At 44.7% G+C, this 17,000-nt stretch overlaps 1 protein-coding gene and 1 long non-coding RNA gene across 3 annotated transcripts in view; one reads left to right on the plus strand and one right to left on the minus strand.

The window, feature by feature from the left end:
- The window catches only part of GALNT9 (polypeptide N-acetylgalactosaminyltransferase 9), a 199,451-nt gene extending 190,577 nt beyond the window's left edge, over window positions 1-8,874 (plus strand). For both annotated transcript variants that reach the window (XM_083476454.1, XM_083476455.1), the window contains 2 exons: window positions 6,096-6,263; window positions 8,200-8,874. In XM_083476454.1, coding sequence (XP_083332580.1) covers window positions 6,096-6,263; window positions 8,200-8,346 — 315 coding nt within the window. In that variant the 3' untranslated portion in view covers window positions 8,347-8,874. The remainder of the gene's footprint in view (window positions 1-6,095; window positions 6,264-8,199) is intronic.
- A 744-nt stretch (window positions 8,875-9,618) lies between these two features.
- Window positions 9,619-17,000, minus strand: part of LOC310693994 — a 33,850-nt gene continuing 26,468 nt past the window's right edge. The window contains exon 2 of the long non-coding RNA XR_014519462.1: window positions 9,619-9,774. This is a non-coding gene — a long non-coding RNA (uncharacterized lncRNA). The remainder of the gene's footprint in view (window positions 9,775-17,000) is intronic.

Genomic DNA, 17,000 nt, shown 5'->3' on the forward strand with positions numbered 1-17,000 from the left:
AATAGTGTTAAGAAGGGTTTGGGGAGGCAGGTGGAGTCAGTCTGGATGATGTCCTTGGATCCATTCCTGGCCTGTGATTCTGTATCCAGTGAGGGTTAGAATCCAGTAGAGGAGGTTGCTGAACTGGTCAGACAAGTTTCTTTATAAGGCAATGAGCTTAGCTGGCCACTGAAGTGCTCTCATCCTTATCTCAAACAATGGGCTAGGTTGCAATAGCTGCAGCTAAGTGATGGAGAACAATAGGCCAAATAGTGGCTGAGATGCAGAGAGTTGCTTATACAGTGGTACCTTGGTTCTCAAATGGCTTACTTGTTGAACAAATCAGCTCTTGAATGCTGCAAACCCAAAAGTACATGTTCTAGTTTGTGAACATTTTTGGGATCCTGAATGTCCGGTGCGGCTTTCGTTTGAGTTCAGGAAGCTCTGCAGCCAATCGGAAGCTGTGCCTTGGTTTTCAAACGGTTTCAGGAGTCAAACCAACTCCTGGAACGGATTATTTTCGGGAACCAAGGTTTCACTGTACTGCACTGGACTTTGGGGCTCCTCTGGTAACCCAACAGAGAATCCAGCTCTCTCTGTAATTTGGGGACTTCCGGGTCAGCGCCTCCAGCAATGGCGGATTTCCTCTGATCGGGAGGAATCCGCTCCGTGGAGATTAGGGTCTGGACTGCCACGGCGAGGCGGAGACCTATTAAAAACCACAGGTGGGAGAAGCCTGTGGACGTGGGATTCGGCTGGCACCTTTTGCGCCTCCCCTACTCGCAGGGAAACCCGGTTTCGGGGATCCGGAGCGACGTGGGGTGAGCGGTGCGGTGCTTCAAATCGACTGCTTCTTTCACGGAGTGAAGCCGCATTGCTGTTGCCGGAGAGCACTGACTTTTTCCTGTGGGCAATTGGACTCTAAACAACTACCCGTGAGTAGAAGGGAAAATTGGATCTCTAAATATCTTAATTTGGCATCGAAACGGGAAGGTTCCAAACAGGAAGTCCGCCTTCCTCTTTTGTAAATAGATTGAAGCAAAGACGTTGCAAGCTAAAGCCTGCAAAGTCTTTTGTAAAGGATTAAATCTCCATCGGTTAAAATTACTAAACCCCCCTTGGAGAGAGAGTGAAGAAAGATAAATTATCACCGTTTCGAACCTGGGAATGGGCTGCCAGTAAGATTGACGTTTTGGGAAAGTTCATTGACTGTGAATAAAACGTATGTTGACAGACTGTTAAATAAGAGAAATATATTGTTTCCATTGTTTCCTTTTGCACTTAAAAAGGATAAAAAAAACCTGAAAATCTAAACTAACTTTGTTGCTGGACCTGCGCTTAAAAGGATGGATACAAATAGAAACTGTTTCCTCTAGAGGGAGCTTTCGAAACTGTTGCAGGAGTGGAGCTGGGGAATTTTCCAGCTGTAGAGATTAAAGACCGTGAGAATCAGAGATTGACCTTGGACAAGAATGTTGACAGAAGAAGCCTTAGTGATTGTATTTTGCAAGACAAGTGCTTTATTGGAACAGCTTCATGAGAAGACGGACGTGATGATTATTAAAATTGACAATTTGGGACCAAAAATGACTGATCTAGGACTAAAAGTGAATACCTATGCAGAAACTACTCAGGATTTGATTCAGGAATCTGTTTTGACATGGCAAGCTGTGGAGAAGACGAAGGAGAAAGTTGTTGTTGAACCTCAAGTAATTCAAGCAGAGAGAGCCCCGGCCTCACAGAGGCAATTTGATGAACATAAGCTGTTGCCTTTTACGATTGAATATAGAGAAAGCCAGATTTGGTGGGATGGAGCCCCGCTTGGATTGGAGAAGGAAAGTTGGATAGATCCTCTTATGCAGGGATGTTCTGGCCTTTGGGATTTGGATTTGGGTCAGGGGGAGATTGGTGCTCTGAAATATCTTTTGGACTTTAGTTCTGACTATGGAGAATGGGCTGACCTGTCGAGAAGGAATAAGGACATTGTTAGGTTGGAGTTTCCCTGAGATCTACTCCTCAGTGCCAAAGGAAGGAAATTAAGAACAAGATCAGCAGAAGATAAAGTAAAGTACATCTATAAATACGAAGAAGAGCTGCAGAAGGGACATGGAAAGGAGTTAAGAGCCTCGGACAGAAGGTCACCAGGTTGATGGACCATATGGAATTGATAGAAAGGACTGACAGAATCCGAGACCAGGGAGAAGAGACGGTGGAAGAAGATTGGGAAAAAAGTTTTTTAAAAAAAAATATTTAGAGTGTTGCAAAATTAATGAGTGTTAGAAAAATGTTGGAATGAAATTATATGGCTTTAGTAGAAATGTTATAAGGAGTTAAGTATAAATAAGTTTTAGGGTTTTAATGGTAAGATAAGGTTGAAATAAATTAAGATAACTAAATGATAGAAAACAGTGAAAGATGGAAAGGATTTGCTGAAATAATTAATAACTAGAACACAAAAAGGGAGGTGTGAGGAAGTCGAGGAAACAAGCTAATGAAAGATAAAAATATGGACATATTGGATGTGTTTTTAATTGTTTTTGCTTCTGTTTTTGTTTTGATGTATTGTGTCTTTTGCTTTTTTATATGTACTGTAATGTTTTGATTTGTATTGTTTATTTTTTTCTTTCTTTTTTATTTCTCTCTTTATTTCTTAAACTTTTAATAAATATTATTTTTTTTAAAAAAGAGAGAGAGAGAATCCAGCTCTGCAGACATGCTAATGCTGTGAGCTCCTCCATCCCATGCTTAGATTGTTTAATTGATCATCACAATTATAACAAATAAAGGCTTAACATATCTCGCTTTGCATGTCATGAGTCTATCTCATATATTAGTTTCACCTCTTAAGTTGAATTACTGAAATAAATGAACTTTTCCACAATATTCTAATTTTTCTAGTTTCACCTGTACATGTGTAAATAAAGCCACATATGCTAAAGAGACCACAGTCTCCGCTGACCTCCGTTTCCAAGGAAACCAAACCATGAGTAAGTTCCTGGAACCCCTGGAATCTCTCACTGAGGATGTGATGGCGTGTAAACAATATTTTGCGGCATGGACCCCTGGTTTGACTCTGTAGAAGGCCGCTACCTATCTTCCTAAAAAGAATAAGAAATAACAGCATGGGTAGCGTACTGCATCAGTTCCCCTTTGGAAACAGAACTAGAAAACCCAGAGCTCCAGGCTTGGTGGGGTTTATAAACACTCTTAGGGGAAGTTCCAGCGGTTTTGAGAAATGCTGCCTTCATGATATACCACCAGCTCTCCTCTTACTTGCTTTCACAACCCTGCCCACCCCCCAGTAAGACCCCACTACAATCAGTACATTAAGGGAAAAAATCCTTGCACCCCCCCAGCACATTCAATTTCCTTCCCTCCTGGTGCCTTGCATTTGCTCCGCAGATGGCTTCTTTATTAAGAACAGCTTCCGACATGCAATCTAGTCATTTAAAAAAGGAGAACAAAGAGTGAATTCCAAAGGGCATTCTACTCCTACAGGAAAGATTAGCATATTATGTGCTGGTTGTGTTAAGCCATTACTGCTTGCAAGCAGCGGTACGCATGAACTTTCTTTCCCTCTCCTCCCCCTCCCCCTTTTTCTTCCGTTCTTTTCTTTTCAAAGAGCCCTAAAGTAACAGATGCCATTTATGGGACCTCTGCATATTTATAGGCAGGGCTGTTTTCGCTCCATGTTAAAATGAATGCAGAATCCCCCACTGTAGAATTTCAGAAAGCCATCCTGGATAGATGGGGAGGACAGGGCCGTCTTAAGCATATCCGGCGCCATGGTGCAAAGCTCCCGTCGCCCCCCCCCCTTTCCCAGAGTTTTTTAGGGAGGACGGCACTGCTGGCGGGGCTGGAGGAGACGGGCAGTGGCTGGATGGCGGCTCCTCCGGCAGGGGCTGGACATGGCGTCTCCCGGCTCAGCTGGCTGCTTCATGCCACAGTGGCCATGGCAGACAGAGGCTCCGGGTGCGGCGCTGCTTCAGCATGGCATGGCAGAGGTGGGTGAGGGTGGTGAGCTCATGCCTTAGGTATCGCGTCCAGCCTCCACCTCTTCCCTGGTGCCCTACAGAACTTGGCGCCCTGGTGCCCTGCGCCACTAGCCTCTATGGGTAAGACGCCCCTGGGTGGGGAAGCGGTCAAGCATCTGCTCTGCATGCAGAAGGGTCAGAGAGGTCTGAAACATGAGGGTCAATGCCAGTCAGGGTAGTCTTCAACCTTTTCAGACCCAGGATTCACTTTTAACCCAAACGTGTTTGGGGAACCCATCTCTTCTCTTCTCTTCTCTTCTCTTCTCTTCTCTTCTCTTCTCTTCTCTTTTCATTTCATTTCATGATATTTATTAAATTTTCCACTTTAACGATCCAATAAAAACCACATTTAATCATTCCTAATTATAATACATTTTTAATTATGGTGCTGGAGGAGACTCTTGAGAGTCCCATGGACTGCAAGAAGATCAAACCTATCCATTCTTAAGGAAATCAGCCCTGAGTGCTCACTGGAAGGACAGATCCTGAAGCTGAGGCTCCAAGACTTTGGCCACCTTATGGGAAGAGAAGACTCCCTGGAAAAGACCCTGATGTGGGGAAAGATGGAGGGCACAAGGAGAAGGGGACGACAGAGGACGAGATAGTTGGACAGTATTGTCAAAGCTACCAGCATGAGTTTGACCAAACTGTGGGAGGCAGTGGAAGACAGGAATGCCTGGCGTGCTCTGGTCCATGGGGTCACATAGAGTTGGACACGACTAAACAAATAAACAACAACAATTATAGTACAACAAAACAGCCGAATAATCATACCGAATTATGTATCTTTGGGTGACTTCCCATGCTCTGAAGTTCAGGGAGTGATGATCTAATATTGTTTCTGCATTCCTTAATTAGTTCAGGTAGTCCCGATCAACATTTCCAATGTTGATCCTTCGTTTATTTTTAACAGCCTCTGAGTTCATTTAACAAGTGGGTTAATCCTTTGTAGTTCTGTGTGAAATATTGTCCTGTTGTAATCCAACATTCTCATCCACTTTCACTTTCTGCACAAAGACATCTCTTAGTGAGTCACAGCCAAGATCGAGGGGGATGTCGCCTTTCACCGTTAACACTGGGCAGATAACCAAAGTTCCCTCCTGTAATCTTATTCCAGCTGCTAGCAAGCTGATGTCTCCGTAAAAAAAACGCCATAGCTCCCATTGTAAATTCTTTTTATCATTCCATTAAAGGTCTTTGCCAGAATCATAGCCCAAATTTCACACAGTCAATTTCGTAGTTGAACCATAACAATAACGATAACAAGATTGGGGGACCCATTTCTTAATGTTTTACCATATATGTGCAAGGTGGTAGTGCTCCTGTTGTGACCCACCTTGGATCAGACCATCACCTGCTAGTGGATACAAAGGAAAATCCTGCAGTCAACAGAATTCAACTCTCTGCTATCCAGTCGGTGAGCGGGACAGGGGTGCTATCTCGCCCTCAGGATTGTGGGTGCCTGCCTCTGCATCTGAGGCACGCACACACACACACACTCCCTGGAAAAGGGGTGCCTTGCTGGCTGGCTGCAGAGGGCAGAGCTGAACTGCTTCTCTCTCGCAGGCAGCGCCACTGACACCTGCCAGCTTTTCTCATGGGCTTTGTGGGTCCCAGCCCCCACAATTATATTATTGTGGGTGCCCAGGCACCCACGGCCCCTTGCGGTTGGCTCCTATTGAGTGGAGGGTTTAATCCTGTTTCCCCAGTGCATTCCCTGCCTCCAAAAGTAGAGGGAGAGCATAGCCAACACGGCTTGTACCTAGCCATCGAGAGTCTTATCATCCATGAATTTACCTAAACCTTTCCATAGCTTAACCACACGCTTTATGAAGAAGTCCTTTCTTTTCCCTTTACTGACTCTTCCAACAGTCAGTTTTGCAGGCTGTCCTAGACAGCAAGCGTTAAAGAGAGAGGGAGAAAAACAACTCTACTCACACGTCTGGGGGTTAAGGGAAAGCTTTATACTAATGCAAAGAGTCTCAATTGCAAGGCAAGCTTGACCTTTAGCACGTCTTGCTTTTTCAGAAATGCCTCATGGCTTACTTGACTGCAGCCTTCTCTTTTTTAATTTGGTTCCAGCTTGTTCGTTACAGCTCTGAAGGACTTCTGCAGCTGGGCCCTCTGGGATCTACTGCATTTCTGCCTGACTCCAAATGTCTCGTTGACGATGGGAAAGGAAGGACCCCCACTCTGAAGAAATGTGAAGACACCTTGAGGCCGGCACAGAGGCTGTGGGATTTTACACAGGTATTGGAGCCAGCTGTGCAGGCAAGCAAGCGGGGCCTGTCACAAAATATTAAAGTGTTTTGTGTTTGTGTTCAGGATTCTCAGTAGTCTCTTCCATCTCCCTTTCCCCAGGTTTGTCACTTGCCCTCATCAGATTTCAGCAATCTTTTGTAATATGGCATCCTGTGTGAGGCCAAGAATTGGTGCTGCCAAATGGGTCTTCTCAATTTTGCGCCCCCTCAGCTCAGTGGCCTGTGCAGCAGAACCACCCACACCACCCTAAATCCAGCGCCCATGTTCTGAAAAAGTTTATGTTTTGTTTTGTTGCCAAAGGCAGCCTTTCTTTTGAATTCAGTCAAAAAAATTCACTTGTGAGTAAAGACTTTGGGCTTTCATGGTTGCGCAACTGCTGGGAATTACAAACTGGGAGCATTGCTGTTGCGCTCAGGTCTTGTTTCCAGACATATAATAATAATAATAATAATAATAATAATAATAATAATAATACGTTATCATTTATACCCCGCTCATCTAGCAACTGAGTTGGCTACTGTGTAAACATGTGGCTGAACTAGATGGACTTTAGCCAGATTCATCAGGGCTCTTCGATTCCTAGCTGATATTGACAAGCTTGAAATCAAATTAAATAGATATCTAATAGCAGACTTGTAAACATATTCCAGCAAGTTGTTCAATGGATTTAAGGGTAGACTGTATCCTCCAATGCTTTTAATTTTTCTCCTTTGCCATTTCTATCTCTCCCCCCTATAATTTTTATAAAATCTTCTGTTTTACATTTTAGAATGTCCATTTAAACAACCTTAAAATATCAACGACTTCCCTTCTTCTCTTTCCATGGTTCATTTTGCATAGCATAAATCCCTGCATATTTTATATAAACTAAACCATTCAGGATTCCATTATGTTTACATATGTTCTTCTTGTTCTCTTATTCTATATGTTAAGTCTGCAACCTGCGCATATTCCATCGGCTTAAGTTGCCATTCTTCTTTAGCTGAGATTTCACTCGTTTTCCATTTCTGGGCTAACAAAACACAGGTTGCAGTAGTGGCATACATAAATAACCTTTTTTGACACCTGGGAATTTCTGTCTGAATTATCCCCAACAAAATGGATTCTGTTTTGTTTTGTTTTTTTGAGAAGTACTTGTAAACATTTTTTTTCAATTCATTATGAATCATTTCCCTAACCCTCTGCCATTTCTCTAAGGCCTTGATCTGTTTCCCCAAGTCCACCATATATCGGTTTTCAGTATTTGTTTGTTTATTTATTTGTTTGTTTATTTATTATTGCAAAGTAACTACATTGAAACAAAGCATACGTAAAAATACAATAACAAATAAAGCAAAGTATAAAAGAAAAGATGAAGAAAGAAAGAAAGAAAGAAAGAAAGAAAGAAAGAAAGAAAGAAAGAAAGAAAGAAAGAATAATGAAAGTGAAGAGAGAAAGTAGAAAAGAAATAGAAAATAGAAGAATGGTTAAAGAAAAAATACTTTAGAAAAACCATTAACACCTTTTTTACATAAATCATAGGTGATAAATAATTGACTTCCACCTATCTCACAACCCTCCCTTTCATACTTGATATGCCTATCTTTATTTCATTATTATTCTTATCTTAATATGTCTATATATGTATTTACATTTTTCTTTCCATTCACGAGATCATTCTAAACACAGCCAGATTTCTACCCTTGAACCTTGCCTTTCAAAATATTCATTCAGAGAGTCCCATTCCTTCTTGATTAGAGAAGCTTTTAATGTTTAATAGACTATTGTATTTTAATATTCTGTTGGAAGCCACCCAGAGTGGCTGGGGAAACCCAGCCAGATGGGCAGGGTACAAATAAATTATTATTATTATTGTTGTTGTTGATTATTGATTATATTTTCTGGTTTGTGTCTTATTGTGTATTCGTTTCTTTCACCCCTACAGAACGGCCCAATCATCAGCCGAGACACTGGCCGGTGTCTAGAAGTAGAGATGTCAAAGGATGCCAACTTTGGGCTCCGATTAGTCGTACAAAGATGCTCGGGGCAAAAATGGATGATCAGAAACTGGATCAAGCATGGCCGGCATTGATTCAGAGCTGGGAAGATGCTTACTCTTCTGGAGTCCTTTGACCAGTACGTGGGCGCCCCTCCAAGAGATTCAGGTTAAAGAGGACTATTGTGATGAGAAGAAGACAGCTCATTGAAGGAGAAGGTTTACTGCTGGGCACATGTTCTTTTATTTTTTTAAAGAAAGGAAAGATGGAGACTGGCATTCCACCTAAGGCCACGGAAGTGATACACCTGTACCTAGACCGTATCATTTCAGACTAGGGCTTGTAGGCGCACATGATACAATCACCTCTCCATTAAGGAAAAGAAACCCCTGCATATAGAAAACCAGCATGTCAGGGAAAAACTCGTCTCTTTGATATGCTCTTTTCTAAGTTCACTAAATTCTAAGTTCCTAAGGAGGAACTTTCAATCACGTGAGTCTGAAGTTTCATAGTCCTAGCAAAGGTTTACCACCTTGGTGAGAGCTGAGCCTATCCTCATAACAATGGATGCCCCAGAAAGACTCGTGCAAGATTTCTGCTTTTTTGGGACTCAGTCGGAGAGGAACCACATAAGCCAGACTTTGCGTCCACTTTCTGGGAGGAAACAGGAGGGCAGCCATATTTGGGTCAGGTTTGCAGGACAGATCAGTCTCGTGCCTCATTGAAGAAGGTCCCACGGCAGAAGGATCTGTTAGCTTTAAGTTGCTGACTGATGCACAACTCTTATGGTGAACAGAACCGTGTGCCTTTTCTACTGTACTTCCTATCCAAGCGGACTGGGGAAATCCCACCTCTTCAGCATGTCTGAGTAACTATTCTGAACAATAACATCGACGACGACGGCAAAATACTCTGTAAATAAATTACACTGCAAAAGAAAGAAAAGAAAAGAAAATCTAATGTTTCCAGAGTGTTTGCCTTGGAGTCTCAGTTTAATTGTTCTTAATTAATCTGGGGGGGGGGGGAGAGAGAGAGGGAACAGATGGGGCATTCTTAGAACAGTGGGGCTGGTCCATTCATCCGGAAGCAAATTCAGGAGGGGGGGGGGAATCCACCAGTCTCAAGAGCAGATTTGTGCTTTTTAAACACCTGCATTTTTGTATTGAATAGGGCAAAGGCCAGGCCCACTGCATACAGTGGTGCCCCGCAAAACGAATGCCTCGCAAGACGGAAAACCCGCTAGACGAAAGGGTTTTCCGTTTTTGAGTTGCTTCGCAGGACGAATTTCCCTATGGGCTTGCTTCGCAAGACGAAAATGTCTTGCGAGTTGAGATTTTTTTTCGCTCTCCCCCCCTTTTTCTAAGCCGCTAAGCCGCTAATAGCCTTTTAGCAGCTAAGCCGCTAAGCCGCTAAGCCTTTAATAGCCGCTAAACCGCTAATAGGGTTGCTTCGCAAGACGAAAAAACCGCTAGACGAAGACACTCGCGGAACGGATTAATTTCGTCTTGCGAGGCACCACTGTACTGCAATAGCTGCCAGTGCTCTGTGAGGCCACACCCCAAATGTCTGCCTTGGGCACCATTTTTATTTTACTGCTCCCCCCCCCCCAGTGAGCAGCTTCTGGCTGCCTTCCCCGTTTCATTCCCACAGTCCTGAATATGAAGGTCACACGCACACCATATATTTAAAACACTATTATACCACTTTATTTAATAATTAAGAATGCCTTTTTCCATAATAGTTGGCTGATTTCTATTTTTAACTCCTTTATATTTTTAACTGCATGGTTTTATATGTAATTGCTGGAAACCACAAATCCCGATATCATATAAGGAACAAACAATACTCACAGACAATCCTTGGATTGTTAAGGGTGCTGGGAACTGTAGCTCTGTGAGAACAGCGCTCTTAACAAACTACAGCTCCCAGGATCCTCCGTAATGGTTAAAATGGAATTTATAGTGTGAATGCAACCCAAGTCATTGTAGAGTATGGTACAAGAGACTGGTGCCATGTTTGGTAGTAGAAACCATCTTTCTGCTTCCTCCTCTCACAATGCTTCAGAATAAATCAACTTCCAGGGCTTGGGGTGGGAATCCAAAAAGGTATTGTGGGGTGTTAGAAGACACTTTAAAACGAAGGGCAGGGCAGGCATCAGAAGTGGGAGAGGACCCACCAATAGGTTGCATTTTTGCCACAGGTCCTCTCATCCCCAGAGCCAGGAAAAGATGGGTGTTCGAAGTGGGAAACTTTATAAGGCTATGTGCAGCATGGGTAGGCAAACTAAGGCCCGGGGGCCAGATCTGGCCCAATCACCTTCTCAATCCAGCCTGCGGACGGTCCGAGAATCAGCATGTTTTTACATGAGTAGAATGTGTGCTTTTATTTAAAATGCATTTCTGAGTTATTTGTAGGGCATGGTTATTCGTTCATTATTTTTTTCAAAATATAGTCTGCCCCCCCCACAACGTCTGAGGGACAGTGGACCCTGCTGAAAAAGTATGCTGACCCCTGATGTGTAGCCTTATAAAAATAAGCTTAAATTGGACAATCTTACCATGTTGGGAAGGTGAGCCAGCATTCAGTTTGCAGACTAATACTGTTCTCGTTCAAACCACAGCTCTGAAACCAATTTAGGTTCACATCACAGCTAGGGAACCTGCTCTCCTGCTCTGAAACTTTCCTCCTCCCCCCCCCTTCATTTTTAAAAATAGAATGTCTTTGTCTTTATGTAGTGCCAACAGGGCAGCAGAGAAAACAAAGGTGACCTGTTAGTCAACAGACTCTCTGTTTTATCATCACAACTACACCATAAGGTAATTCAGGCTGAAAAAGAGCAGCAAGCCCCAAGCCATGCGATGATCTTTCCAGCTGAGTTATTTGACCTCAAGTCTCCCAAGTCCAACTCTAGCCACAACACCACACTTAGCGCACACACTTACTGTCTTAACAGTCCAATATCTAAACCAGGGATGGAGAGACTGTGACCCCTTCAGATGTTGTTGGACTCCAATTCCCATCATCCCCAGCCAGCCTGTCCAGTTGTCATAGATGATGGGAGCTGGAGTCCAACGAGGTCTTGAGGACCATGAGCTCTGCATTCATGGTTTAATGATTGTTGATTGATTCTTTCCAGATACACACCTTTGTATGATCTAGTAGTTGTTCATAGAAGCCCATTCCTACCCCAAGGTAATGTTGGAGTGCATCGGTAATATGCCAAAATTAAGGAACACGAGAAGTTTTCTTCTACCAAGGCTCTCAAAATTGGTCCACACAGCTCAGTATTGTCTACAGTGACTGGCAGTAGCACCCCAGGGTTTTACACTGGAGATATTTACCATCCTACCTAGAGATGCTGAGGACTAAAACTGGGACCTTCCTGCAGGTGCATAGCATGGCGGGAGTCGGCTGATGGGCACATTGCCCTGGGTGCATTTTGGGGGAGGGGTAAGCAGTGATGGGCTCCATTTGTCCTTCACCCTCACCCCACCCCAGGGGCAGGTGGGCACACACACAAACCCACCCTGGGCACTATCCAAACACGCTCTGTTGCTCCTTCTGGGTGCAAGTGCTCTACCACTGCAATTCAGCCCTTACTCTGTGTGGTTTTAGAATCTTCCACAATAGAGTCCCTGAAAGTCCTGTGGGGAAGAGGGCTCTCCAGTGAGGTGGGATTATCAAAGAATTATGCACAAAGGGCAATAAGTGATATATGGAGTTTGTTGTGTGGAACAGTTGGAGGACAAGGCAGAAGGGCCTAGCTCAGCGGTACAGCACATGCCTTGCATGCAGAAATCTCAAATGCCAGCATCTCCAAGTAAAGGTGGGGGTGTCCCCTGCCTGAAACCCTGGAGAGAGCTGTTGCCGGTCTGTGTAAACAATACTGACCTAGATGGATCTGACACAGTATAAGGCAATTTCCTATGGCCTAGAATAATCTGGAGGGCAGAGGCACTGTTATTTTACCTTTGATAGCAGAATTACCCAAATAACACAGGGGAATCCAGAGAGAAAAGAAACTGATAATATATGACCAGTAATCTGAACAAAAACTATATATGGTGCAGGGAGAGATAAACAGAGAGGCTTAGGAAGAGCAGGGAGACATATAATGACTTGGGGGGGGGAGAGGCAAAAGTAGGTGGAGCAATGAATGGGAATTGCAGCTCTGTATTACACTCACATACCTTTCTCCATCCTCCAGCCAGGCAAACAACCACATCATTACATAGGAAGCTGCATACCATAACTTCCTGAGTCATTATGAAAGCATTTTAACCAGGTGTGGCAGAAGCCAGGCTTTGGCACTCCTCCTAGCAGTTTTACAGTATTAAAAACAAAGGAAGATGCATAATAGCTCTCTCTATAACCCATAAAGGGACGCAGGTGGTGCTGTGGTCTAAACCACTGAGCCTCTTGGGCTTGCCGATCAGAAGGTCTGCAGTTTGAATCCCCATGATGGGGTGAGCTCCCATTGCTTGGTCCCAGCTCCTGCCAACCTAGCAGTTCGAAAGCACGCCAAAAAGTGCAAATAAATAAATAGGTACCGCTCCGACGGGAAGGTAAATGGCGTTTCCATGCACTGCTCTGGTTTTGGTGTTCCATTGCTCCAGGAGCGGCATAGTCATGCTGGCCACATGACCTGCAAAAACTGTCTGTGGACAAACACCAGCTCCCTTGGCCTGCAAAGCAAGCAGTGGCGAAGCTGTATGCTTCGCTACCGGGGGCGGAGAGCAGGCGGGGGAGTGGCGCACTGCCCACAGGGATGTGACTTGTGTTCTGGGTGCATGGCATGTCGCCTGTGGGGACGTGGCACCCGGTGCGTGGGGGGGTAGTGCATGTCCAGGGGGGCACTGTGATGGCACCCTACTGGAATAGTGCTGCCGGGGGTGGTCCACTCCCTCCGTACCCCCGTTCCTCCACTAGTGAAAGCGAGATGAGCACCGCAACCCCAGAGTCATCTGCGACTGGACTTAACTGTCAGGGGCCCTTATATCCCATAAGTACTCTAGAATTATTCTATGGCTGGGGTGGGTGGGCGTGTTGCGGGGGGACTGCCTTGTGTGGGTTTTCCGAGGATTTCCCCAGCATCAGCAGAGGCTGGTGCACTGGAGCACGGTTCCACAAACCTCATCTGGACCTCACCTGCCTGCCTTCCTATTTATTGCCAGTCCAGGGGCTGGCATTGGCTTGTCAGCTTCCTCCTCCTTCCTCCTCTCCGTGTTGCCCTTGTAGAACTCAGCAGTGGGGCGGAGGATGAGGAGAAAAGTATTCATTGCCTCTGCCTCTCATTGGTTCTGACTTCATTGTTGGCTTCTCCTTGCCTTCTGTCTCACCAGACCCAACTGTTGCTGCCCAGAATTATCCTTCAGAAAGCACCAAGATAATAAAGGGTCTGGAAATCAAGCCTTATGAGGCATGGTTGAGGGAGTCGGCTATGCTTAGCCTGGAGAAGAGGTGATGTGATAGCCATCTTCAAAGATCTGAAGCATCTTTCCTACTGCTCCGCAGGGTAGGAAATGAACCAGTGGATTCAAATGACAATAACAGAGGTTCCGATTAAACTTCAGGAAAGGCTTTCTGGTGGCAAGAGCTGTTTGACAAGATAGCCTCAGAAGGTGATGAACTCTTCATCATCAGAGCTTTTTAGACAGAACTTGGATGGCCATCTGTAGGGGGTTCTTTAGCTGTGATTCCTGCATTTCAGGGGGTTGGATTAGATGACCCTAGAAGTCCCTTCCAATTCCACGATTCTATGAATGGGGCATAATGTACTTTAAGACAGCTGCAGATTGAAACAGCATGGGATGGGACAGGATAATGACACAATCACCCCCCTGCTGTGGGGCTTCTGATTTTAAATTTGATACTGATTTGATATTGCTTTGCACCAGTCCTTTCCCCCCTGACAAGAGATGGGAGGTCCCAGGCAGAGGAGATTTAAGTTATCTGCATAATATTCATTTATTTCTTAATGTGAGAGCAGAGCACAGCAGAAGCAAAGGTCTATTTATTGAGCGTATAGCCAACCTTTATTCCACTTGACAGCATGCGGAGTTTTTCCACTCACTTCAATGTTATCCGCATGTGAGATTGGCCAGACTGAGAGATAGGGGCTCATCAAGTGAGCTTTGCCAACAAAGCCCTCTTTTCACATCCTACCCAACATCAACACCCAGGCTCCTACGTCCCAGAAGTAGGAGGGTAGGAACATCACAACTCTCTAGGAAGCTTTGGCACTTCAGTCTCCTCTTCTTAAGGCTCCATCTGATGCCATCCAAATTCAAACTTCCTCAGAACTTATGCTCTCCCTTTCCCACTCTTTCGAAAGGCTGAGGAGAGATTCCATCATATAAAGGTGAAATATACTCAGAGTCGCAAAGTGATTTCATGCTCTTTATTCAGCTCATAGTGGTGAGGAGGAATGAATGGAAGTCCCCTCACAGTATCTGCTTTATATACATTATTTACACAATGGTCTGCACATGATTGGCTAATTCCGGAATTCTACTGTAAGCCAATCAGGTTGTGGATTCACTTCTATCTGGAGCAGGATTGGGTGGTTCCTGCCAACCAATCATACTGCTGCATTGTTCTAGGACCAATCAGACTGCTGCATTCTGAATCCTATTGTTCTAGGACCAATCAGACTGCTGCAGTTTGGATCCTATTCAACTCAGTACATAACAAAAGGGAGCCATTCCAAGTCATTCAATGTCAGGGACTGGTTGGACCAGTGCCGGATTTACATATAAGCTAAACAAGCTATAGCTTAGGGCCCCAATCTCTTGGGGACCCCCCCAAAAAAAAAAAATTAAAGGAGAAAAAACAACCAGATGTACATTTCCAAAATATAAGATAAAAAACAAATAAAATAAAATGTACATTTAGAGCTTAATAATTATTTCAATATTAATATACTTCTTTTTAATTGTATTTCACTATTAATATACTTCTTAATTGTATTTCAGTTCAACAATTACTTTGATAAAATACGTATTTTGTTATGTGTCAATGGCTTTAGATACCTATTAGGTCCATAAATTACCATATAGCATATATTCAACACAAAAAACAGTGACAATTTGTTGTTGAAAAAGGACAACTGGACATATAAAGGGCTCCATTAACTTCAGTAGCTTAGGGCCTCATCACACCTAAATCTGGCCCTGGGTTGGATGAAGAGAAATGGTTGGAGGAACCCTCAAGGGAAGAAGGCTCATAGCCTGGGGAGTGGTAGTGGGTCAGAAGGAGAAAAACGGAAAGAGGAGGTGTCAAAAGCTTAGTGAGACCTGGCAGAAAGAAGTCCAGAATCAGAGGCAGAAGATGAAGCTGGTGAGCAGGAGGCAGGAGGCCAAGAGGCAGAGATGAGTCAGGTTGGTGAAGAGACATGGGTGTCTCCCCCTCCTGCTGCCACAAAATCTCCTCCCCAACCCCATCTTCCAGAACCAGGAGAGGGCTGGAACAGTCAGAGCAGTGGCAGATTCATAATCAATGTGGTCAAGCTCATTAGTCCACAATTGCTTTCAGACAATCTGTTTATGGAGGAATAGTGGAGACCACCTCCCCATCCTCAGGGGTGAACGAAGGCTAACCAACATCCAGGACGGGGCAAACTGCCAGCTGCGCACATGTTGTGATGCTACGTATGACGCATGCGTGGCGTTGCTACATAGGGTGTATGTGCAGCGTTGCTATGTACAGCGCATGTGTGCGACACTGCACATGCGTTGTACATAGCGGTTTGCCGGCGGTCCTGCTTGAACGCCATACGGTCGGTGGCAGGATCCTCTGCTCACAGCTGCAGCCGCGAACGGAGGATCCACCACATGCTGTGGCGGTGCGATGGCTGCTTGCGCCGCCACGTCTGGGGGGGCAATCCCCCCCAAAGGATGCCTTCTTGTCACTCCCCCCCAATACATGGCACCTGGGGCACACTGCCCCTCGCCCACCTTGCAACGCCACTGTCCATCCTGACCCAGGGAAGAGGAAGACAGAACAGATTTACAACAGGGGTTTGAGGGAGGTTGCAGCTGAGAGGCAGATGAGGGGGGAAGGTGGAAAATCATGGGAGAGCCAGAGCAACACCTGGCTGACGTGTTGTCATTAGAAAGCATCCCAGACCTTCCATCTCCCAGAACCCGGTGAGCCTTAAAAGTAGGAGAGCAAAGAGCTTGACGACAGAGGGCATGTAGCAGCGCTCATAGAGGAGATGATGAAAATGATGAATGAGGGACTGGGAGAGATTGGGGGGTGGAGATTCATTTGGCACAACGCCATTATCCAAGAGGCTGGGTTCTATAACCTCTCTCTGTAAAGACTGAAATAAAAAAGGACTGTGAGAAACTTTTCCTTGTCATTATACTTTCCTGGGCAACCAGCCAGGAACCACTGACAGCACCATGACACCCATCACTTTCCTTATCACAAAAAGATTTGGGCAGGAGGGCAGCTTTGTTGTTCAAGGACTCCAAGTCAACTTTAATTGCACAACCGAGCTTGCCATACTGCGACTGAATTCCACTTAAAAATAGCAAGTCAAGAAGCAGTCTGTGTTCCCAATTTCTTCCAAACTGAGGAATTGTGGCTAACAAGTTTGGAACAAACCAGGATATTGAACTTGTTCCTAAAGTGGTAGCCATAGCTTCTCTGTCTAGATGAAACGAAAAACTATGCCATCAGAATATGCAAAAAGATGTTGGGGGGGGATGTCATGGTTTTATTTTGTTTGGGAACCAATTTTCAA

Source organism: Podarcis liolepis, assembly GCF_965112155.1.
Source record: "Podarcis liolepis genome assembly, chromosome: 15".
Classification (NCBI taxonomy): domain Eukaryota; kingdom Metazoa; phylum Chordata; class Lepidosauria; order Squamata; family Lacertidae; genus Podarcis; species Podarcis liolepis.